This window comes from Labeo rohita, chromosome 13 (genome assembly GCF_022985175.1).
Source record: "Labeo rohita strain BAU-BD-2019 chromosome 13, IGBB_LRoh.1.0, whole genome shotgun sequence".
Classification (NCBI taxonomy): Eukaryota; Metazoa; Chordata; class Actinopteri; order Cypriniformes; family Cyprinidae; genus Labeo; species Labeo rohita.
The window spans coordinates 27,888,313-27,914,941 of NC_066881.1; the positions used below are offsets into that span (position 1 = coordinate 27,888,313).

Consider the following 26,629-nt stretch of genomic DNA (forward strand, 5'->3'; position numbering starts at 1 on the left):
AAAGTGGACTTCTTTAAGAAGTAACATAATCCAGCAAAATTCTTAGAATATAAATTTTTGTTAACTGGGTTCTGTACTGTACCGTAATCTGTACAGTAAAAATACAGTACAAAACTTGCATCTGTACTGTAAAAATGTAAGCCTTCAGGAGCTCTTTCTACCCAAATTGTCTCATAAATAAGGATTTAATTTTTTCCCCTTGAAAAATCCAAACAAGTTAAATCCCGTTAACACGTTATGGGGTACATTTGTTTGTAATGTGTTATCATTATTACAGTGTGTTCACGCTTGATTCTTAATTTTTCTTCAGAAAAATTCTTCAGGTTCCAAAAATTCTTTTTTTCAGCATTTTTTGTGTATTTGAATCCTTTTCAACAATGACTATGATTTTGAGATCCATCTTTTCACACAAAGGACAACTGAGGGCCTGTATGCAAACTATTACAGAAGGTTCAAACACTCACAGATGCTCCAGAAGGAAACACAATGCATTAAGAGCCTGGGGGTGAAAACATTTTTGAATTTGAAGATCAGGGAAGATTGAATTATGTTTTCTTCTGGGAAACATGTAAGTACCTTCTGAAGGGCAGTACTAAATGAAAAAAACATATAGTTAGGTAAAACAAAATTTTAATCTAGCAAAACATTCTTAGAATATATATTTTTGTTAACTGGGTTCTGTAAACTTAATCAGTAATGTACAAAACTTGCATCTGTTCTGTAAAAATGTAAATCTTCAGGAGCTCTTGACTCATAAAAAAAAAAATTTTTTTTCACTTGAAAAATATAAACAAGTTAAATCACCTTAACACATTATGGAATACATTAGTTTGTTTTTAATGTATTGTTATTATTACAGTGTGTTCACTGCAAACGTCTCAACATCTAAAGAATGAAGCACTTTTTACCCCAGTGTTTATGTAGTAATATACTCCTCTGGTGGTCCTGCTCCCCCTCTCTCTCAGACTCTCTACGGAGATCCAGTGTATCTACAGACATGAAGTGAAGCACATCTGTACTTTCTGTACTAGTCACTCCTCCTCCATCAGTAGGACGCTGCTCCACCCTCTCCAGCGCGTTCATCTCTCCGTCCGTTACTGTCCCACGAGTGGAAAGGATTTCAGCACCGGGACAGATCCACCACACATCAACCACCGTCTCAGGCATCATGGCGACAGAGGTAAGAATCATTAATACATTCATTTGAGCTTCGTGCGGAGAGCGGGTCCGTTTCATTCGCGCGGTTTGGATGAAGTTATTTTGACACCTGCTGTGGGGCTGGATCACGATGTTTCCTGAAAGCGCTTTAGATGAGACGCGTTCAATTAAGAAATGGACACGGTGTTTTCTTTAAAGGCTGATTTCGACGAACACGGAGTTTTCCACTGAAATCAGCCAAAAGTGAAGCTTCAGTATTTCGTGGACAAAAAAGAGGATCTGTCGAAGAAAGTGTGAATGATACAGACAGACTGATGTATTATTCAGCACCCTGGACAGAGACAAAAATGAACAGACTGAATAAAGAACCAACAGATGCTGAACTAAAAGAATTTATCACGCGGTGCTTTTGAATACTTGATTCTGATTGGTCAGTCGCGCCATTCATATATTTCCGATTAATGACCGTGGTAACAGTATAACTAACAGTTGGTCGGGGAAACCCATGTTTCCTGTGCACCTGTCTCTCCAAGTAAGCCAATAAAAATAATAAATATTTTAAATACAAAAAATACATATTTTGTGTAAATGTATTTATTTATTTGGTAGCTGTGTAAAAGTGGGACATCAAAACAAACAATGATATTTTGATCAGTTTATTTTGCAATAATAAGTGCTAAGTGTATTACGCCTTCCATATAAATCACAATACAACAACCCCTGCTAGTGTTGCCAAGTCTGCGGTTTTCCCACGAAATGGGAACGAAATTTCAACACTGTTGCCGCGTGTTAAAGCGACCCCAATAATGTGATATTTAGCCCCTGAAATGCGAATTTTACCAGGGAAACCCTGTTAAAAAATGTGTATTTTACCTTAAAAGTTTTAGTTTTGAGTACCAATTGGGCAGGTTTTGTTGTAAAAACCTGGCAACCCTGACCTTTGTCTTTTCCTGATCTCTCTAAAAGCTACTTTTGCTATCAAGACATTTGCAAGAAAATCAAAAACTTCCTTGCTATATACTGTAGTATGTGGAAAAACAGCCTGTCAAAAGAGTAGTATGTCTGAATTCGTTATAGCGGGAAAGAGAGCAAAAATTACCCAGATTACTTACTACTACTGGTAGGATTCTGAAGTGCAATGGACACTTTACCCTGTCATAAGGCCACGGGAGAGGATTTATGAATGGCAGTGAAGCGAAGAAACTAACACTGGTTGGTTATGTAACAGTAAACAGCAACGACACTGCAGACGTAGTATATCCAAATTTTATTCATACTGCCATTCATACTACAGTTGAGGTCAAAAGTTTACATAGACCTTGCAGAATTATCAAAATTATTTTACCAAAATAAGAGGGATCATACAAAATGCATGTAATTTTTTTATTTAGTACTGACCTGAATAAGATATTTCACATAAAAGACGTTTACATATAGTCCGCAAGAGAAAATGATAGTTGAATTTGCAAAATGACCGTTTAAAAGTTTACGTATGCTTGATTCTTAATACTGTGTTGTTACCTGAATGAAATCCACTGCTGTTTTTGTTTGTTTGTTTGTTTTTTGGTTTAGTGATAGTTGTTCATTAGTCCCTTGTTTGTCCTGAACAGTTAAACTACCTGCTGTTCTTCAGAAAAATCCTTCAGGTCCCTCAAATTCTTTGGTTTTTCAGCATTTTTGTGTATGTGAACCCTTTCTAACAACGACTGTATGATTTTAAGATCCATCTTGAGGACAACTGAGGGACTCACATGCAACTATTACAGAAGGTTCAAACGCTCAAACAGACTTTTTGAATGTGAAGATCAGGGTAAATTTAACTTATTTTGTCTTCTGGGAAACATACAAGTATCTTCTGTAGTTTCTGAAGGGCAGTACTAAATGAAAAAATATGATATTTACTTAGGCAAAATAAGAAAAATGTACACATCTTCACTCTGTTCAAAAGTTTTCACCCCTCGGCTATTAATGCATCGTTTTTCCTTCTGGAGCATCAGTGTGTTTGAACCTTCTGTAATAGTTGCATATGAGTCCCTCAGTTGGCCTCAGTGTGAAATGCTGAAAATCCAAAGAATTTGTGGGACCTGAAGGATTTTTCTGAAGAACAGCAGGCAGTTTAACTGTTTAGGACAAACTCACAAGCAACTATCATCAAACAAAAAACACAGCTGTGGATCATTCAGGTAGCAACACAGTATTAAGAATCAAGTGTATGTAAACTTTTGAACAAGGTCATTTTTATAAATTCAACCATTATTTTCTTTTGTGGACAATATGTAAACATCCTTTATGTGAAATATCTTATTCAGGTCAGTACTAAATAAAAAATAACTGATTTTATATGATCCCTCTAATTTTGGTAAAATTAACATTTTGCAGATTCTGCAAGGTGTATGAAAACTTATGATCTTAATGGTTGCGAAGTAAGATCAGATTCAAATGTAGTACCTACTCAGACAGTATGCGATTTCAGACTATGAACATAATGGATACGACATCTGGGGTTTTGGTTAAAGGGATAGTTCACCCAAAAATGAAAATTCTGTCAGTAATTACTAATTACTCACCCTCATGTCGTTCCAAACCTGTAAGACTTTTGTTCTTCTTCAGAACACAAAGTAAAGTGATTCAATCGAAGATGCTTCTGACCCTTCATAGACAGCAATACAACTGACATGTTCAAAGCCCAGAAAGGTAGTAAGGACATTGTTTAAATAGTTCATGTGGCATCGGTGGTTCAACTGTGACTTTTTGAACTTTTTCAACTTTATTGAACAGTTTCTTCTCTACCGTGTAAGTCTTAGATGCATGTTCACGAGAATACCACAGTGTTCTTATTTTATTATTATGATGTATATTTTTTTATATGTAGTTGACATTATATGCATCATTATTGATCATGGTCATTTTTAATATGCACAAGCACCCACATCTCTTTTCTCTCACGGCGTATCTTTCAAATACCATTTAATTTTTTCTATTTAAGAATAATGTCTGTATGGCTGCCCTTTATTCTTAATGCATCGTCAACTCCTATCCAAACAGCATAATAAATGGTTTATATTTAGGCATCTGTAGAGATTGCATGCACTTTCTGTTTACTCAGCCATCTTGTTTACAGATTTATTCAAAAGGTAAGCAAGACAAATCCCTCCAGTGAGAATACACAATGAGATTCCATGGTTTGTAATATATTCAGGGAAACAATTGTATCCCTCAGCAACCTAGATTTTACTTTTACTAGGATATTGAAACTGATTGTTGACTCTCACCTAGCCAACATTAGCTGGAAAAAAAGGTTTTCGCTGTCACAAGAATAGTTGTCATGCACTTGCTCTAGGCATCTTGTGGTCTTGTTGTCCTACATCTGGTTAGTTTTCATTAAAAAATATTGTAATGAGTCATCGCAGTGTTCCAGGAACGCTCCGAGAGTCTTTCCTTCGCTTCACTGGTCAGTTTAGCATTCGGTGCCAAAAACTCTGAGGCCTCTTTAGACGGTTCTCTAGCTTCTTCTATGACAAGCACCTCAAATCAAGTGCAGTTAATCCTTAAAATAACTACTGCTGGAAATAAATCAGGTTGTTTTATGTTCTGGGGCTAGTGTGACAACTGATGTGTGATGTGTTTCTGTTTTTATGCAGAGCTGCTGCATTAGACAGTCTTTGGAGGTTTGCTTGCTATTTATTTGTCTAGATGAGACTCCAAAGTCAACAGTGTTTTTACCCTTGTGCTGGGGCACATAGCATGGCTATTAAACACTCCCACATTGATTTGTTGTGTTTTAAGGGGTTAGTAGCTGCACTCAAACACATACATGCTGGGTTTTCCTCATCAGGACTAAAAATGTTCCCACAAGATCAAAAATTACTGGTATTACTCTGCTTGTGGGAACATTTGGTCCCCACAACATAGGGAATACCAGGTACACATACAAAAACACGTCAAAAAAAGAAACTTGTTTTGTCCATAGCTGTGTTTATTATCATTATTATTATTATATAATATTTACCCTATTTACTACAGACTATCCTTAGCCCTATTTTACAAGAAAACTTTTTGCATTTATATAATTCAATTTAAGTAAACAATATTATTATTATTAGCATAATTATTATTATAAACAATAAAAAATACATAAAAAGCCATGTAATAATAATAATAATTTAATAATAGTTTATTTACTAAACTAACAGTTCTTTATGAAGATTTTTTTTTTGCTTTTATATAATTCAGAAAAGTGAAACATAATAATAATATTTATATATTTATTTTGCGTTTTTAGAACAAAAATAAAATAATAATAATTTTGCTTATTTGCTACACTAACCATATCCTTTACTATTATTTTACATAATTCAAAGAAAGTGAAACAAAACAATAATAATAATAATGATAATAATAATAATTTTATATTATTAGTAGTAGTAATTAATTGACTGATTGATTGCCTTTTTAGAACAAAAATAAAATGTTGTCCAATGGAAGGATAATAATAATTTTGCATATTTTCTACACTTTTGCTTTCACATAATTCAGAAAAAGTAAAACAACAAATAATAATAACAACAACAACAACAATAATCATAATAATAATACTACAATTATTATCATTATCAGAATTTTATATAATTCAGAAAAAGTGAAACACAACATAACAATAATAATAATAATAATAATAATAATAATAATGATAATAATAAAAATAACAATAATAGCATTTTTAGAGAAAATTAAAATGTATTTATGAGTTGTTTTAATCCATTGGAAGGATAATAATAATAATTTGGCTCATTTGCTAGACCAACCTTGTTCTTAACAAGAATACACTTTTTGCACTTTTAAAATATAATATTTATACATAATATAATAGCATTTTTGCATTTATATAATTCACCAAAAGTGACACAAGACACTTTTTTTTTTTTAATTAAAATTATATAATGAGGTTGAAATGGCGAGATGATAATGATATATATAAATGATATATTTAGAATGGCAAAAGGATGGTTTTATAAATATTTTGCACACATCCTTGAACTGTTTTATTTCCTATAAGTAAATCCAACACAGACATCTCCAGTTACATGCTTTCACCCAGTGCCAAATCTAATGATATATATATATATATATATATATGTATATATATATATATATATACACACACAATGAACTGTTTTTGATTTGCGTTACTTGTTAACTGTGATCTCCAGAATATCTTGAGTTCATTAGAAGCAAATAGAAACGACAAAACAAGATTGTAAAACAACATTTCAGTAATGCAGATGTATATTGCTTGTATTAAACCAAATTGACCTAACCAGAAAATATATGCTGATGTGAAACACATTTACAATTATGAGACGAGCTGAATGTGCGGTAAAAAGATATTTAGATCTAGAAAGAAGGGAGTGAGAGAGGGTGGACAAGCCAAGCAATGAACTAGCACGACAGAAAGCAGTTCTACTGTGTAACAGCCCTCTTAAAGTGTCACAGCTAAGGCAACCTGTAATTTGTTTCATGTGACCCCGAGGCCATGTGCACTCAGCATCACTGCTAGCGCTTAGAGAACGACACGCTGCCCTTTCAAGAGCTGCTTCATTTTCTAAAGGCATGGCATCCATGCACTGTTTACACTCAATGAATCTTACATATCTGCAGAATCATTCTGAAGTTCTCCTTCTGTTCAGTTTATAGTTGATGACAGATGTTTAGCACATGTGAGGTCAGCTACAAGTTAACAATCGAAATGTAATCTACCCAGTTACGCAATGGTAGCTTTTCATAATGGTGCTTAAAATCAAGAATACATGACACAAATCGAGTCGTTTCAGATCCAGATGCTTAATTTTTAACTGTATATTTTATTACTTTTAAAAAAAAAATAATAATAATAATGAAAGGTTGTTTGTAACGTGTGTACATATGCTGTCTTTCCTTAAAGGTTTACACTACTTGGTTTAATATTCGCTATCAAATGAGATTCATATATTTTTAAATGTGGTTAAGCGACCAAATACTTTTCTGCATTTAATGCTAAATACAAATTTAAAGCAATTCCTGTGAGTCTATTTTTGCCTGAGCTGAACTGTTCATCAGATTTTCTGTGCAAATCTATTTGGTATGACAATCATTCACTTATAAACAAGCTTCAAAAGGCAGCCGCATTCCATTTAAACGCAAATGAGTCTCTTGGGGGAACAGAAAGTCAGTTCATAATCTCCTGGTATTTAATTAACATGGATAACACAATGTACTCAAGATCAGCAGTGTTTGATTATAAAGGCATCTGTGTGCAAGACTGGTATCAAATGCTTATTGATCTGTTTGTGAGTAAAGAAGAACGACAGTTTGAGTTTAACAGTTTATGCAAAGTTTTGTATTTAGAATTTACAGTTGTTTTGAAACATTTACAGTTTTTGTTAATTATATAATAATTATAATTCTATAATTATTTATATATTATGATTATACATACTATACATATACACTACTAGTCGAAATATTTAAAAAAAAAAATTAAATTCTCCTCTGCTCACCAATTCATGAATTTATTTGATCTAAAGTACAGCAAAAACAGTACAATTTTCTAATATCTTTACTGAATATATTTTAAAATCTAATTTATTCCTGTGATTTTAAAGCTGAATTTTCCTTACATGATCCATTATTTATTAGTAGTAGTAGTAGTAGTATGTTAAAAATGTTTTTTTTTTTCAGGTTTCTTTGATGAATCGAAAGTTCAGAAGAACAGCATTTATCTGAAATAGAAATCTTTTATAAAATTATGTTTTCATCATCACTTTAAAGCATCCTTGCTAAATAAAAGTATTAATTTCTATAATTTCTTTCCTAAAAATAAATAAATAAATGACAATTATACTATATAATGTATAATAGTAATAGTCTATTATATTGTATAATGTTACAAAAGCTTTTTTATTTAAGATAAATGCTGATCTTTGGATCTTTCTATTCATCAAAGAATTCTGAAAAAAAAGTACTCAACTGTTTTAAATATTGATGATGATAAAAAATGTTTCTTGAACAGCAAATCAGCATATTAGAATGACTTCTGAAGGATCATGTGACACTAAAGACTGGAGTAATGATGCTAAAATTTTGATTTGATCACAGGAATAAATTACATTTTAAAATACATTAAAATCGAAAGCAGTTATATAGCAGTTAAATATTTCACATTTTTACTGCTTTTGCTGCATTTATTTGATTCAAAAATATATAAAACAGTACGATTTTGTAATAATATTACAGTTTATATAAATATCTGTGTTCTTTTTTTAATTTATTTTAAAGTATAATTTATTCCTCTGAATTTTCAGTATCTCATTATCTTTCAGAAATCATTCTATTTAAGAAACATTTCTGATTATTATCGATGTTGAAAACCAGTGATAGTTTTTTTTTAAGGATTCTTCAGTGAATTTAACATTTCAGAAGAGCACAATTTATTTAAAATATGTTTAATATGTAAAGATCATAAGAATAATGAATTTCTTTGCACTCCTTTATTTTTGTTTCATGTCCACAATCACATTTTGACAGGTGTCTTGTGTATGTGGGTCTAGATAATGGACCTAAAAAGCTCCATACTGTATTACTAGGGCTGGGTAAAAATTGTGGGTTTCTCGATTTTAATTAATTGTTATTTTTACGAAATGATACTGATTAAATCCCAAGAACTGATTAGTCTCTAGCCTGTTTTAAGTTAATGAACAGAACATTGTAGCGCACCTCCCATCCAAAAAATCGCAATAAACTTTGTTCTTTATTACTTTTGATATGAAACAAAGTCAAATTTCAAATTCTGTCCATTTTATTACAATATTCGAACAATAACTGCTTTTTGGTGCTGGTTAATGTGGAGTGACAGATCGCTGTAGCGCCTGCATGAGGCCCATGTGAACTGATCATCCCCTCTGCTTTAAGTTTCAGTTTCAGTACAAAATAAACATTAACATCCGAAGGTATGTTAGAAGAAAAAGTACTTACCGAAACTTACCGAAATCCATATCCTGTCTCATGTAATCACTCAATCAGTGTTTCAATTGTGCAAAGTTGTCAACAGCTTGTAAACAATGTTATATAAAATCACATTGATTTACCTCAGAAAAAGCATTTGGTGACCATAAACTCATTAGTCAGCCAGAAAAATGAAACCTAGAGAGGAGCATTTTGCTAAACATACGGTTGGGTCAAAACCCAACCCTACGTATTACAGTAGCTAGTTGCGGGGAGTCTAATGGCATAGGGCAGCTGGCCTGTGCATCAGTGAGTACTAACATGATATGATTGACACATATTATTTAATTTGACTGGTTTTAGTGTCTCTTATATGCTGCTTAAAAACTGAGCCCATAAGCTAGCTGACTTACTTATCCCCTGTGTAATGAGTCCAAAATATTGCTAAACACCCAGGCCTCCAGGGCAGGAAAGAGGTTTTTGTTCTCTCAGTCGATTGGAGCCCTTCACTTATAACAAGTCGGTCTATAAACCCCCATTAAACTGAAGCAAGTCTATCTTTTGCTGCTTCTACGGTGTCTCTCAAAGGGTTTGAGAGCACATCAGCATTTCTCTTTTTCTGTGGTAAGAAACCCGAGAGCTGTAAATGTTCTGCCTCTGTCACATCTGTTTAAAATCATCTTCCCCATTCACAAGGGAAGGAAGAGGAAATGCCCCGAGAGCCAATGAAGTTTTGAATGTACACATCTTTCTTCCTAATATGCCTCTGCAGATCTGCTCAGCTACTTATGAAATATGGCTCAATATTGGCAGCATCCAGAAACAACCTCTGACCCCTCAGATGTTCTTGCTGGACAGAAAGTTTCATTAAAATTCATAACCTTTTCCTCAACTGATGAATTTTAATTGGCCATGACCATCTCCCTGCTGAGAGTTGTGATGGCCGATGATGCTAATAGTCTCACTTCAGGAATGTCGCTGTACCCTCATTCACCTTTCAGACTTATTCACCAATTACAGCCATGCTGGCTTTGACAGTTCAGGATTTACTTATAGCCTAAGCCCACTAACCACCTACGATCCGTTTACTGACCGTCTGATGCAAATTGGACACAAAAATGGCAAGAGCTGGCAGAAATTGCCACTTACAATAATGTTGATAAATGTTATTGTTGTACATTAAAAAGGTGTAAAAACAGTTTTTACTTTGAAATTGCTAGTAACTTTTACAATTAACTGCAAGGAAACAAAAGAAATAACAAGCAACACTGAATTGATCCTGAAATCTTTGCATCTTTCTTTTTTTTTAGTGTATACAAAGCTATATCATTTTGATAGGCGCATGCAGTATAGATGTACATGAAGTTGTTTTAATTTTATGAACTAGATATGCACATGCACAATTTTACATAAACCTTGTAGAATCTGCTAAATGTTAATTATTTTACCAAAAAAAGTGGGATCATACAAAATGCATGTTATTTTTAATTAGTACTGATCTAAATAAGACATAGAGAATAATAGTTGAATTTGACCACGTTCAGTGGTTTACATACTCTTGATTCTTAATATTTTGTTGTTACCTGAATGATCCACAGCTGTGTTTTTTATTTAGTGATAGCTGTTCATTAGTCCCTTGTTTGTCCTGAACAGTTAAATTGCATGCTGTTCTTTAGAAAAAAATCCTTTAGGTCCTACAAATTCTTTGGTTTTTCAGCATTTTTATGTATTTGAACCCTTTCCAACAATGTATGATTTTGAGATCCACCTTTTCACACGGAGGACAACTGATGGACTCATATGCAACTATTACAGAAGGTTTAAACGCTCACTGATGCTCCAGAAAGAAACACAATGCATTAAGAGCCTTAATTTGAATTTGAAGATTAGGGTCAATTTAACTTATTTTGTCTTCTGGGAAACATGGATCTTCTGTAGCTTCTGAAGGGCAGTGCTAAATTTAAAAAAAAGTATGATATTTGAGCAAAATAAGAAAAATATACACATCTTCATTCTGTTCAAAAGTTTTCACCCCCTGGCTCTTAATGCATCATTTTTCCTTCTGGCGCATCAATGAGCGCTTGAACCTTCTGTAATAGTTGCATATGAGTCCCTCAGTTGTCCTCAGTGTGAAAAGAAGGATCTCAAAACCATAGAGTCATTGTTGGAAAGGTTCAAATACACAGAAACACTGAAAAACCAAAGAATTTGTGGGACCTGAAGGATTTTTCTGAAAAACAACAGGCAGTTTAACTGTTTAGGACAAACAAGAAACTCATGAACAACTATCAAGTTCAGCTATTATTTTATTTTGTGAACTATATGTAAATGTCTTTTATGTGTAATATCTTATTCAGGGTCAGTGCTAAATAAAAAATAACATGAATTTTGTATGATCCCTCTTATTTGGGTAAAATACTTGACATTTTGCAGATTCTGCAAGGTGTATGTAAACTTTTGACTTCAACTGTATATTCGCAAATGCAATGTTTTGAATTTATCTGTGAAATAATTAATTGTTAATTTCCTCTGTATTATCAGTATTGCCTGTTGTGGACAAAACTGTATTGTGGTATAAACTTGGGATAGTTCACCAAAATAAATAAATAAATAAATAAACACATAATTTAAATACCAAATAAAGTCAGCATTTGCTGAACCTCCTGTATTACTTAAGCTACATTCACATTGCGAGCCTTAGTGCTCAATTCCAATTTTTATTTTTTTTTTTATAGTTGTTCATGTTGTTTTAAATGGCAAACATCAAATTTCCAGTGCGAACAGATCATGTTTCTGAATTGACTCATATGCGCAAAAAGACAATACAAACAGGGTTGCCACGTTTTCACAACAAATCCATCCAATTGCTACTTAAAACTAGTCCAAAACGAACCCTATCGGGTTCCAGGGGGTAAATATTGTGTTAGCGGGGTCGCTTCAACCCACAGAGTTGAAAAACAACCCGTGGCAACCGTGAAAAAGTAGCCCAATTCCGCTTGAAATCTGTGGATTTGGCAACACTTGCAGAGCAACCTGATCTTATGATGAAAACGTACCTGTGGGAACTTTTTCGCAAGATGTAAAATACTTACCACCATGTAGGTTTTGTGACATATTTGATGTGAAATGTTGCTAAGTGGGGCTAAAAGAGAGTTTGTTTTTTTCCCCTGGAACAGATTAATGTACATGTAACGTGGAGACGAGAGACGAGCGGATCCATTTGCATACTTTTATTAACGGGATTGGACATAGACATGGTCAGGCAGGCAGGGTCAGACAACGGCAGGCAGGTGTATGGACGACGAGACAAGAGTAATCCTAAATCCAGGCAAGGGTCAATACAGCGGCGAACGAAATCAGAGAAGGGCTAGGCAGAGAGTAATCCGTGAAGACAGGCGAGAGTTTAAACAACAAGAAAACAAAACACAGAATGGCAAGGGGAAACGCTTTGTATGAACGATAGTAACAATTCAATACTCGGCGAGGAGTGACAGGAAGACCGGGGTATTTATACTGTCTCTGATTGGACGGGGGTGAAGTGCAATGGCTGATGGGGAGTGTAGTCCGGGGTGTAGTGTGACAGTCCGTGCGTGACAAAAAGGCGAGAGCGACGTCTGGTGGTGAGCAGTCCGCAGCTCACCGACCAGATCATAACATAGCCCCCCAAAGAGCGGCTTCCAGACGCTCCAAACAAACCATAGTCCAGGGGAGCGGTGGGGCAGGGGTTAGACAGAGCAAGGGCCGGAAGGCCAGGTCCCTGCGGGGGACCCGGTGATTGAGGCAGGACCGGCAGGGCAGGAGCCCTCCAGGGCGGAGCCGGAGGCGGAGCAGGCAATGCAAGAGCCCTCCAGGACAGAGCCGGAGGCGGAGCAGGCGACGCTAGAGCCCTCCAGGGCGGAGCCGGAGGCAGAGCAGGCGACGCTAGAGCCCTCCAGGGCGGAGCCGGAGGCAGAGCAGGCGACGCTAGAGCCCTCCAGGGCGGAGCCGGAGGCAGAGCAGGCAATGCAAGAGCCCTCCAGGACAGAGCCGGTGGAGCCCTCCAGGGCGGAGCCGGAGGCAGAGCAGGCAATGCAAGAGCCCTCCAGGACAGAGCCGGTGGAGCCCTCCAGGGCGGAGCCGGAGGCTGAGCAGGCGGGGCTAGAGCCCTCCAGGGCGGAGCCGGAGGCAGAGCAGGCGGCGCTAGACCCCTCCAGGGCGGAGCCGAAGGCAGAGCAGGCGGCGCCAGCGCCCTCCAGGGCGGAGCAGGAGGCACCGCAGTCCTCCGGGCGGAGCAGGAGGCTGCGTCATGGACTGGGACCTGGGGAGAACAGTGACAGAGGAGGCAGACAGAATGAGAGGAGAAGCAGAGAGTTTGAGGCAGAACGCCGCCTCCCTAGGAGGACCTACAGCCGAAGCTGACACCTCAGGAGGCATTGGCGCGGCTTCTCCAACTGGTGAGGCCTCTGGGTCGGTCTCGTGGTCAGACGAGGCATCGGGAACAGACTTGAAACTAGACGGGACCTCTGGAGCAGGCTTGTGGTCTGGCGCAGGCTTGTGATCAGACGGGAGCTCTGGCGCAGGCTTGTGATCAGAAGGGAGCTCTGGCGCAGGCTTGGGAACAGGCGTGACCTCAGGAGCGCAGTGTGCAGCCCACACACACCAAATGGCGACCGCCATGACAGGAAGAGCAGCAGCTGGGGGCAGAACCTCACTAACAGTTGGTCTAGGAGACGCTGAAGCCGCCGAGATGTTGGCTGCCCTTACTAGCACTGGGGGTGGACCCAGTACGCTGGCCATCATGAAAGGCCGCGACCCAGGGATGTCGAACGGGGCGTGACTTAGCTCTGGACCGTCAGGTGATGCATGGCGGGACTCTGGGTGGTCAGACGAGACGTGACTTGGTCCTGGATGGACAGACGAGTCGTGACTGGGCTCGTGAAGTTCAGTAGTGGGTTGACTTGGTTGGTGGTGACCAACTGTGATTTGGCTGGACTTTTGGAGACCACCTGTGACCTTGCTAGGCGCAGGGACGACGGCTGTGACATTACTGGATTTGTGACTTGGGAGCGTGAGCTCTGGGAGTTCAGAGGAGACGTGAGGAGGCTCTGGCCAGACGTGACTTGGACCTGAAGGAGCGACTGTGACTCGACTTGGCTTATGGAGGTCAGCTAAGGATTGACTTGGCTTGGGAATAACTGTAGCCTTGCTTGGCTCGGGGGTGGCAGCTGTGACTTTACTTGACTTAGGAAACGCAGCTGCGACTTGACTGGAATCAGGAGTAGCTGCCACTTTTGCTGCCCATACAGCCATTAGGGGTGAGTCCAGCACGTGGGCCATCATGATAGGCAGTGATCTTGGGATGTCAGGCGGGACGTGACTTGACTCAAGAACCACGGCTGTGACCTTGCTTAACTCAGGAACCACTTCAGGAAGGGCGGCCATGATAGGTGCAGACTCCGGGGCAGGAAACACGACGTGAAGAGGCTGTGGCTTGACTGAGATGGCCTGAGCAGGCTGTGGCTTGGCTGACGTGGCGTTAGCTGGCACTGGCTTGGCTGGCGATGCGTTAGCAGGCTCTGACGTGGCAGCCATCTTGTGCTGTGGCTCTGACGTGGCAGCCATCTTGTGCAGTGGCTCTGGTGTGGCAGCCATCTTGTGCAGTGCTGGCTCTGGCGTGGCAGCCATCTTGTGCAGTGCTGGCTCTGGCGTGGCAGCCATCTTGTGCAGTGCTGGCTCTGGCGCGGCAGCCATTTTGACAGTGCTTGGCTCAGGAGTGATGTCTGTACCTTGACTTGAGACAGAAGCGACAGATGTAATTTGATCTAACACAGGAACCACAGTTCTGACTTGACTTGACACAGAAAACACCGTTTTAACTTGACTTGCCTTAGGAAGAGCAGCTCTGACTTGACTTGACGCAGGAAATGCAGCTGTAACCTCATATTGCTCTGGTACGGCAGCTGTGATGTGACGAAGCTCTGTTTTCGCCGCCATTTTGTGAGCGCGCACGCGCGCGGCCGCCATCTTGCGCACGGGTTCTGCTGTCGGCGTCATAGCATAGACGCGCTCCGGAGCGCTATCCGTAGTCGCCGTCATAGCACGAGCGTGCTCTAGTGTGGCCGCCATTTCACGAACGAGCCAGGCGGCCAGTGTGTCTGTGGCGTCGCGCTTCGGCGCGGCCGCCATTCTGTGAGCGGGGTGAGCGGCCGCCGTTACCGTGTTGTCGTGTTCCTCCTCCGCGACCCCCACAGTAAACGACGAGCCCACACACAACAATGCAAAGTCCATAAATGCAGCTAGAGATGAGCGCGGTCCCTTGCGTCTCAGCCTAGCCTTTAAAGGCTCATTTACGCCATCACAAAAGATCTCACATAAGACACAGTCCGGGAGGGAGGAGTGATTTGATACAGCCAGAAATTCACATATGTATTGTTCAAGTGTCTGTGGTCCTTGTCTGATTCTGAAGAGGATGCTATCTAAGTCCATACCTGATGAATGTCCGGATGAAAAGTTGCTGGATCCTTTTGTGGCCGAGTATTCTGTAACGTGGAGACGAGAGACGAGCGGATCCATTTGCATACTTTTATTAACGGGATTGGACATAGACATGGTCAGGCAGGCAGGGTCAGACAACGGCAGGCAGGTGTATGGACGACGAGACAAGAGTAATCCTAAATCCAGGCAAGGGTCAATACAGCGGCGAACGAAATCAGAGAAGGGCTAGGCAGAGAGTAATCCGTGAAGACAGGCGAGAGTTTAAACAACAAGAAAACAAAACACAGAATGGCAAGGGGAAACGCTTTGTATGAACGATAGTAACAATTCAATACTCGGCGAGGAGTGACAGGAAGACCGGGGTATTTATACTGTCTCTGATTGGACGGGGGTGAAGTGCAATGGCTGATGGGGAGTGTAGTCCGGGGTGTAGTGTGACAGTCCGTGCGTGACAAAAAGGCGAGAGCGACGTCTGGTGGTGAGCAGTCCGCAGCTCACCGACCAGATCATAACAGTACATATGGTACGTTATATGTGATGTTTTGTATGTCACCACAATTTCACTGACTTAAAATGTCCATTGAGTGGCGTTATAACGCTAATGCTCTGTGATGTTTTGACCACACTTAAACCTACCCGATAGTATGAACAAACGCAAATGTGATGTAAAAAAGCAATCGCAAGCATGCCGTTTTAGCTTGTTTTTCGATCTCTCATCTTTCAGCTCTTTCACCGTGAGTCATGTTTTTCCACAGGATTCGTACCCAAGGAGTTTGCATCCTAAGTCCAGTTATGTGCTGAGCAAGCTTGTTACGTCTGGAAAGCGAAACATACGGAGCTGTAATCATAACTGTTTATAAAAACAATTACAAGTGCTTGCTATTTTACTGTCTCTAGTGTTAATTTCTGTTGAAAATTGCAGTGATATGTACTTATTGGTACGTATTTTGCATCTTGCGAAAAAGTCCCACCGCTGTTTTCATCATGAGATCAGGTAACGTTTTATAGTGTTGTCACTGTAATACTTACGAGTTCTGACACTATTTTTCGCAACTGTCTTGATAACTTTGTTTATGTGAAATCTTTGAAGTGACTCCCATGAGCACAGAATCGTGACAAACGTTGGGACATAAAAAAGTTGGATTAATTCCGCATTAAAATGACTGTTCAGACTGCGGTCACATTACAAAACATCTGACCTGTTTCGGATTTAGTACCACATAAGGAAGTGGCACAAATTGGAATTGAAAAGATCAGATTCCATGGGTCACAGAACAAGGTATTTCAAAAGATGTCTAAAAATCATTGGGTCAATGTTGGAACACAAAAAAAATGAAATTTCTTAAAAAGGAAAGTTTAAACAACTGATCCAACATCATCCTCAACTAATCCATGCGATGCCAGTTCGCTAAGACTTTTAATTTTAAACTAGCGCTTCTAGACCAATTGTGAGTCCATAATCCATAATATTGCCTCCTCTGGCACCCATTCACTACACAAGATCCATAGATGAGGAGATGATTTGCTAAATTTTCTAAAATCTGTTCCCATGAAGAAACAAACTACATCTTGGATGGTCTGAGGGTGAGTCACTTTTCAGCAAATTGTCATTTTTGGTTTAACTATTCTTTTAAATTGTCTACAGACTGAAGAAAGTCATACAGGTTTGGAACAACATGAGCGTGAGTAAATTATAACAGATTTTTCATTTCTGGATGACCTTAAATGGCACAAAGTCAAACCAAACTTTGGTCGCTTTTCATGTTGGTCAGACAGAGCTTTTGTGTAGTAATTCTTTGTACTAATGTACAAACTGTACAAAACTTTGATAGCAATCAAAAACAGTTCTTTTAACATGCGGATAACAGTTTAGATGACCTCCCAAGTGTGAATAATTTATCATATCTTCTGGGAGAAATCCAACTGTGGCCAGTCGTGTGGCCAGATAAGCCACTTGCTTGTGGTTATGCTAACAGCTGCTGTGGGATTTCAGACAGCAGAACAGCTATTATGAGTGTCCTCAACCTGAGCTGGAGTCTCTGTGAGCGATGCCTCCACAGAGGAGTGCAGGGATAATTAGGCTTGTCTCATTTGGCGTCAACTAAAAGGCTTTGTGTGTCGTGGCAACAGTGAAGACTAATTATCATTCACGTCCATCCTTATGAAGCTTTGGTTGCTAATTCTGACTTTCTTTGTATTTGTTCCAGTGCTAAATGGTGTGAAGTCATAATGACAACATGTAGTTGAATTTATTGCTGCATTCATAAAATCAGCTCAGGGGTGGCTCTTTTAGTTGTGCCTCATTTAATTATCAACTTTTGTCTGAGATGTTTCTTGTAGTGCCAGACTTTTTGATTGGAGACTTAGCATAGTTTAAAATATTGTTGAGATCGCTAAAGCATTGGTTCTCAGACTTTTTCACCCCAGTGCCCCAGGGTTATTATAGTTCATTAAAATTAAACCATTAAAAAATAAATAAATTAAATTAAATTAAACTAAAATAAAATATGTATTTTTATTTATATGCTGTATATATTTAGCATTTTCATTTAGTTTAACTTGATGTACTGAAATAACTAAAATTAAACCTGAAAAAAATAAAATGACAAAAACAACAAAATTACTAAAACTTTAGGTAATATTTAAATGAAAAATATTACAATTAAAAACTTGAAGAAACTCATAAAATAGAAGCTAGAAGTGGATATATATTAAAATAATTAAAATAATTCTATATACATTTTTTATACATAAACACTACCAGTCAAAATTTTTTGAACAGTAAGATGTTTAATGTTTTTTAAATAAGTCTCTTCTGCTCACCAAGCCTGCATTTATTTGAGCCAAAATACAGCAAAAGCAGTAATATTGTGAAATATTTTTATTATTTAAAATAACTGCATTTTTAAAATATTTTTTATAATGTAATTTATTCCTGCGATCAAAGCTGAATTTTCAGCATCATTACTCTAGTTTTCAGTGTCACATGATCCTTCAGAAATCACTTTAATATGCTGAATTGCTGCTCAAGGCATTATTATTATGATTATTATTGTTGTTGTTGTTATCCATATTTGAAACAGCTGAGCACTTTTTTTTTTTTCAGAATTCTTTTATCCAAAGATCCAAAGATCAGAATTTATCTGAAATAAAAAGCTTTTGTAACATTATACATTATACCATTCAAAAGCTTGGAGTCAGTATAATTTTTTATAGACATTTTAGAATTTAATACTTTTATTTAGCAAGAATGCTTTAAATTGATCAAAAGTGATGATAAAGACATTTACAGATTGAATGTTACAAAAGATTTATATTTCAGATAAATGCTGTTCTTCTGAACTTTCGAAATAATAAATTAAATTTTAAAATATATTAAAATAGAAAACAGTTATTTTAAATAGTTAAAATATTTCAAACTTTTACAGTTTTTGCTGTACTTTGGATCAAATAAATGCAGGCTTGGTGGGCAGAGGAGACTTCTTTAAAAAACATTTAAAAATCTTACTGTTCAAAAACTTTTGACTGGTTGTGTAAATAACAATTTCTCCCTGATAAATAATTTTTGAGCTTGACATAACTAGATGTAGACATACCTAAATGTATATTTATTTAAGTTGCAAGCTTTTTTTTTTTTTTTAAAAAAAGATTTTATTAATGTCCATGACTTTGCCAATTCTAGAAAACACTTTTAAAATTCCCTCATATATCCAGGTTTTCCAAGACACTGCTTTTTAGTAGTTTTATCTTATTTTAAAGCTTATTTTAAATGATTATTAAATCTTTTAGAAATTGAGGAGACACATTGTTAAACATTGTGATTATTAAACAATGCTATCCATTTGTTTTCAAATCGAATTTCATTACTTTCTAGGAGAAACAATGGCAAACGATTTTAAAGTCACATTTCACACCTTTAAACCTTTATCATTCTTTCTGTATGTTTTAGCACTGGCCTTGCAGAGTAACTTTACTATGTTCGCAATAGAGAGGATTAACAATAGACTTATTTTTGGAGTCAAAGCTTTCAGCAATTACACTAACGAGACCGCAGCTGTGAGGCCAATTCATTTTTGCTGAAAATAAAGCTGTGAGCCTGGTCTAGTATCTTGATCTGTTGAAATATGGATTTGTTTACAAGGGGGAAACAAGGTCTCGAAAGAAAGAAACTAATGCATTGCTTACAGTGTGTTAAGTGATATGCTGAGACAGAAAGCTGCAGTCTGTTCTTAATTCATCCAGTTATTATTATTTGAAAATGAAATTTATGAAATATATTTTTTTGCCGGCAGCCACTGTAGACAGACTTAGTGCTGTAATATGTCTGTCTGATTGTACTGTCAATTAGAGGATCAGGAGAAATGGGACACAGCAAAATGGTCATTTGCATCTTGGATCTATCAGGTTTCATTCCCTCTCTTGGCTCTCAAAATCTACTTCATGATGATTCCAGAGCCGGTGAAGATGGTTTTTACGCATAAAGTCCTAAAGCAACTCATTGAGTGTTTCTTTTCCTTCTTTTGATTGATGCTCTGTCTTCTTCTGGCCCAGATTTTATAAACATGCATGCATATTCCTTCATATTTTAAAATGTTATTGCTTCAGGGGCCCCTGTCCGTTTTTCATTTTGATAGACTCTTGATGCAGGGCCAGTCTCTCTCATTTTATATTGTAGGTTTTCTGTGTGTCTTGGATTAGATAGAAACCGTAAATCATTAAATCAATTGACACAATGTCATACTGTCAGGACCCTCTCAATTTTAAGTGTCAAATCGCAAATTTTTATCCACATGTACAATGATTTAACTGTGAAAGTAGTGATTTTACATGAAAAATGTTTCAAATGATGTACACACAAGGTGTTAGTCATATCAGTGGCCTAGGTGACTGTACCATTTGTCATTTTTAAGTTCAGAAAGGTGCTCATGTGTGCCCCCTTTTAGACGTTCCTGATGTGTTTTGTGTCTTTTTGTAGTTTCACAACCTTCAGGAGCTGCGTCACAGTGCGTCTCTGGCCACCAAGGTCTTCATTCAGAGAGACTACAGTGACGGCACCATCTGCAAATTCCAGACCAAGTTCCCCACAGAGCTGGACAGCAGGGTGAGTTTTAAATGAGGGTTAGGGGACACATCCAATGTATTACAGCCATTTATGTGGTTGGACATACCATGAGTGATTGCTTTAATCTTAAAATTTTTTGATTGCCTCAATCTTATAATAGTCCACCCAAAAATGAAAATTTGCTCAAATGTACTCAACCTCAGGCCATGCAAGATGTAGATGAGTTTCTTTTTCAGAACAGATTTGAAGAAATTTAGCATTGCATCACTTGCTCACCAACAGATCCTCTGCAGTGAATGGGTGCCATCAGAATCAGAGTCTAAACAGCTGATAGAAACATCACAATAGTCCTATATCAGTCTATCAGTTATCCAGTCAGTTTTAAAATCAAAAGCTGTGTTTGTAAGTAATAAATCCATCAATGAGCCGTTTTAACTTAAAACCACTTGTTTGGTCTGTGCACATTTCTCATCTGATTCAGATAAGACAACTTTTTCACTGGAGAAAGCAGTATTATGGATAGAGAACTCATTTTTAGCAGGAAGTTAAGAACATCTTGATGGATTCGTTTCTTACAAACATGCAGCTTTTTGCTTCACAAGACATTAATCGATTAACTGAGTTACAGTTGAAGTCAAAAGTTTACATACACCTTGCTGCAAAGTTATTTTTTATTTAGTACTAACTTGAATGAGATATGTAACATAAAAGATGCTTACATATAGTCACGTTTATTTATACAGCAGTGACTGTATGATTTTGAGATCCATCTTTTCACACTGAGGGCAACTGAGGGACTCATACACAACTATTTCAGAAGGTTCAAACACTCACTGATGCTTCAGAAGTAAAAAGGATGCATTAAGAGCTGGGGGTGAAAACTTTTGAACAGAATGAATATGTGTACATTTTTCTTGTTTTGCCTAAATATCATATTTTTTCATTTAGTACTGACCTTCAAAAGCTACAGAAGATACTTGCAAGTTTCCCAGAAGAAAAAATAAGTTACATTTACCTTGATCTTCAAATTTCAAAAAGTTTTCACCCCCAGCTCTTAATGCATTGTGTTTCTTTCTGGAGCATCAGTGTTTGAACCTTCTGTAATAGTTGCATATGAGTCCCTCAGTTGTCCTCAGTGTGAAAAGATGGATCTCAAAATCATACAGCTGTTGGAAAGGGTTTAAATACACAAAAATGCTGAAAAAACTGGATTTTTCTGAAGAACAGCAGGCAGTTTAACTGTTTAGGACAAACAACTATCACTAAATAAACAAGCAAACAAAAAAAGCTGTGGATCATCCAGGCAAACAACACAGTAAGAATCAAGTTTGTAAACTTTTGAATGGGGTCATTTTCATAAATTCAACTATTATTTTTTCTTGTGGACTCTATATGTAAACGTCTTTTATGTGAAATATCTTATTCAGGTCAGTACTAAATAAAAAATAACATGCATTTTGTATGATCCCTCTTATTTTGGTAAAATAATTAAAATTTTGCAGATTCTGCAAGGTCTATGTAAACTTTTAACTTCAACTGTATATGTGGATTTTTGTGATGTTTTCTCTCATTCTGATGACCCCCATTCACTGCAGAAGATCTGCTGGCAATCTGACTAATTTCAAACTGACTGTTGTGCGCAGATCGAGAGGAGCCTCTTTGAAGAAACGGTGAAGACCCTCAACTGCTATTATGCAGAGGCTGAAAAGATTGGCGGTCAGTCCTACCTGGAAGGCTGCCTGGCTTGTGCTACGGCCTACATCATCTTCCTGTGCATGGAGACACGCTATGAAAAGGTATCGAGATAAAGTCTTCTTCTGTTTCATTTACAGTACACTCAACATTTATCAAGAAGCCAGTCCTGAGATGTAAGATTGAGAACAGCTCCAACCCATGGACGCCTTTGAAGATCAAAGACGAGCATTCAGGCCTGGTCACCCAAGGATTCACACGGAACCAAAACATTAGAAAGTTTGAACATTTTGATGTGCCGGCCCATTTGAATCTGACCACACACGTTCACAGCGGCAGATGGAAATCACTTTCTTTGAATAGCATGCAAACGAAGTTGAGATAAGGTTTGACATGCGTAGATACGCCCTACTTAGACAATAGTTCCCTTGTGGTGAGCACCTGTCCAACGGTGGGCATATCTGACCCAATCATAAATGTCATTCAGTGCTGCGATGTACTTCCAAAGGCCAGCAAATTACAGCACACAGGTGTGTTTCACCTGCACTGAGAAAGAGCGGACATAAAGTTGAAAGTCTCTCTTGTAGTGTATTCATCTTCATGCTTTAACATGTTTAAAAAGTGACGTCATTTGTGCCTGACAACATTGTGCGACTCTGAGGTCACATCGGGTTACTTGTAAACTCCAGACTGTAAAAACGTTCACCTTATTGACGAACTCTGATAAACTGCACCCACCCATGAGCACTTTTGTTTGCCGCTCCAGCTGACAGGAGGCCACACATGAGTGGACATGGATGAGTTCTCTCATGCCCTAGGCTAGCATGATAAGCATCTTCCTCATCAAAGACGAGTGATTGCACACACAAGTCAGGGCAGCGGAGACTAAGATTTAGAGCGTGCTGCACTGTGTCACACGTCAAGACCGTGAATCACAAAATGACCTTTCGTTCTGTCGAGCAGCAGCAGTTCTCAACCTGTGGTACACACACACACATATACAGTGCTGCTTGAAAGTTTATGAACCCTTAGAATTTCTATATTTCTGCATAAATGTAATGCAAAACATTATCAGATTTTCACAGTCCTTAAAGCTGACAAAGAGAATCCAGTCAAACAAGACAAAAATATACACTTTGTAATTTAGTTATTAAGAAAAATGATTCAGTGTTAAATATTTGTGAGGTGCAAAAGTATGTGAATCTTTGCTTTCAGTATCTGTTGTGACTCCTTTTGGAAGCAATGACTTTTAGTAACTGCTGATCAGTCCTGCACAACAACTTGTAGGAATTTTAGCCCATTCTTTAGTACAGAAACACTTGAACCCTGTGATGTTGGTGGGTTTCCTCCTAAGAACTGCTCGCTTCAGGTCCTTCCACAACATTTTAATTGGATTAAGGTCCAGACTTTGACTCGGCCGTGTATTGAAGGCCTTTGTTCTTGTTTTTTTTTGGTAGGATGACTTGTGCGCTTGGGGTCTTGGTCTTGCTGCATGACCCACTTTCTTTTTAGATTTTAGTTCATGGACAGATGTCCTGACATTTTCCTTCATGTGACTGTGAAGTCCAAATGCTATAGAGATGGTTTTATAACCTTTTCCAGCCTGATGAGCAACAACTGCTCTTTTTCTGAGGTCCTTCAGAGATCTCCTTTGTTTGTGCCATGATTCACTTTCACAAGCATGATCAGACTTTAATAGATCCCTGTTCTTTAAATAAAACGGGGCATAAACTGACACCTAACTGTCATCCTGTTGACTGAAAACACTTCTGAACAGATAGACTCTAATTTCACCTTCAAATTAACTGCTAATCTTAGAGATTCACATACTTTTGCGACTCACAAATATTTAACGCTGAATAATTTTTCATGATAAATGACAAAGTATATATTTTCATCTCATTTGTTTAATTGGGTTCTCTTTGTCAATTTTCAAAACTTGTTCTGATGAACTTTTTGGTCATATTTATGCAGAAATATAGAAAATTCTAAAGGGTTCACAAACTTTCAAGCAGCACTGTATATGTGACATGATCTGGGAAAACCCCTCGGATGTGGAGCTGGGACATTTTCATTAAAAATTAAAAAAATAGGTAGATTTTTTTTTTTTTGGACAAAATTAGGTTTTCATTAAATTATTATTCTATATCATCTCTGAAAATATCTTGGCAAAATTCACTTGTTTAGTGCAGAAAAATAGCGATTTATTGCAGCAAGTCGAAATGACTGTGTCTTTCTCCTATGTTAAAGGAGAAGTCCACTTCCAGAACAATAATTCACAAATAATTTACTTTCCCCCCTGTCATCCATAATGTTCATGTCTTTCTGTCTTCAGTCGTGAAGAAATTATGGTTTTTGAGGAAAGCATTTCAGGATTTTTCTCCATATAATGGACTTCATTGGTGCCCTGATTTTGAACTTCCAAAATGCAGTTTAAATGCAGCTTCAAAGGGCTCTAAACAATCCCAGCCAAGGAAGAAGGGTCTTATCTAGTGAAATGATCGGCCATTTTTTTCGGAAAATAATTTTTTGTAATACTTTTTAACCACAAAAGCTTGTGTAGCACAGGTTCACGACGTTACATACTATTCAATCAAATAGGATGTTGCACATGCGCGACTGAACAAATCACTCCTCGAGATGACTCGTTCTTCCCGAGTAACATTAAAGATTCATTTAAAATGAAGAAATTGTTTAAGAACGACCCATCACTAATTCGTAGCATTGTGGACACGCATCCCAGAGCCTGTGCTACACAAGCTTTTGTGTTTAAAAAGTATAGTTTTTGGGTTTTGGGTCTGAAAATGACAGATCTTTTCGCTAGCTAAGACCCTTCTTCCTCGGCTGGGATCACAATGGTACGCAAAGTTTTTTTTAATATTGTGCAATGGAGGAGTGCAACAACACAGTCTGAAGTACTGTAGCTGCTCACTTAAATAATTTTACTCGTCTCAATCTGCTCAATCTTGGTGATGTCAGTAGCCTAAATGATGTTATAATGGATGATTTCACATCTAGAGAGGAAGGATTGGATGATGAAGTTACTAAAGAAGTCGTCCGATGGCAGTCTGTTATATGCACAGTGTGCAAACAGCTGCGCTGTGCTCGCTTTTCTAAATGTAAACTACAAGGTACACTGTTCATGCTAAAAATTCAGCTTTGAAATCACAGGAATACATTTTAAATATATTAAAATAGAAAACAGTTATTTTAAAGAGTAAAAATATTTCAAAATGTTAGTTTTTGCTGTACTTTGGATAAAATAAATGCAGGCTTAGTGAGCAAAAGAGACTTCTTTAAAAAAAATTACACATTATTATTATTACTAAAAAGAGCGCAATCATTATTTCAAATATATGTACAATAAACACAAGCCAGTTTTTAAGTTGCATTGCCTCCAGTGATATATTTGACATTCATTTCTTCCTTAGGCATTTTAAAAAAATCAGAAGACATAATGACTTAATGCCATCTGCAGTGCTTTATGGGAATAGACAGTTACCACTGAGTTCTTTTGGCATCTCCAAAAGCATAGATCATTGCTTAACAACTTCAGATCTCGTTGTTTGTCTCTTTTTGAATGGTTATCACTTAAGATTAGTTTCTCTCTGGAGAAAATGAGAGGAGATTTGTATTTTTCTGTAATCTGGCTGTAGTGCTCTGTTGACTGTTTTACTTTACTAGTGCTACCGTGCCATTTAATAAAAAATAATCAAACGTAAAACTCTGTGAGACCCAGATTGAGACAGCTGGCACCAGCTCTGTATATTTATATATTTATACATTGGGGTTTAGAAATCTAAGACTGTACTGAAAATCTGAATTTCAAAATCTAGTTTAAATCTGTAAACAAACAGGAAGTTGTAGGATTTAAATTTTCTTTGTATCTTTATTACTATATTATTTTTCAAGTTCTGATGTTAAAGAAGTTAGCATGTCAATGTCACTTGTTTAAATTCAAGCAAATGCATGAACCAATAGTGTGTTCACTCAAAAATGAAAATTCTGTCACTACTCGCTCACCCTCATGTTGTTCCAAATTCGTAAGACCTTCGTTCATCTTCGGAACACAAATTAGGATATTTTTTATGAAATCCGAGAGCTTTCTGACCCTGCATAGACAGCAACGCAACTAACACGTTCAAGGCCCAGAAAGGTAGTAAGGACATCAATAAAATAGTCCATGTGACGACAGTGGTCACAGTGCATCCGTGTTCTACATCAGAACACATGCATGAATGTACAACGAAAATTGACACAGAA

General features: G+C 37.5%; 1 protein-coding gene across 1 annotated transcript in view; it reads left to right on the top strand.

Annotated features, from left to right (window-relative positions):
• Positions 1–1,019: 1,019 nt before the first annotated feature.
• The window catches only part of golga7bb (golgin A7 family, member Bb), a 35,572-nt gene continuing 9,962 nt past the window's right edge, over positions 1,020–26,629 (top strand). The window contains exons 1-3 of the mRNA XM_051125839.1: positions 1,020–1,180; positions 20,588–20,713; positions 22,318–22,470. Of these exons, the coding sequence (XP_050981796.1) occupies positions 1,169–1,180; positions 20,588–20,713; positions 22,318–22,470 (291 nt within the window). The 5' untranslated portion in view covers positions 1,020–1,168. The remainder of the gene's footprint in view (positions 1,181–20,587; positions 20,714–22,317; positions 22,471–26,629) is intronic.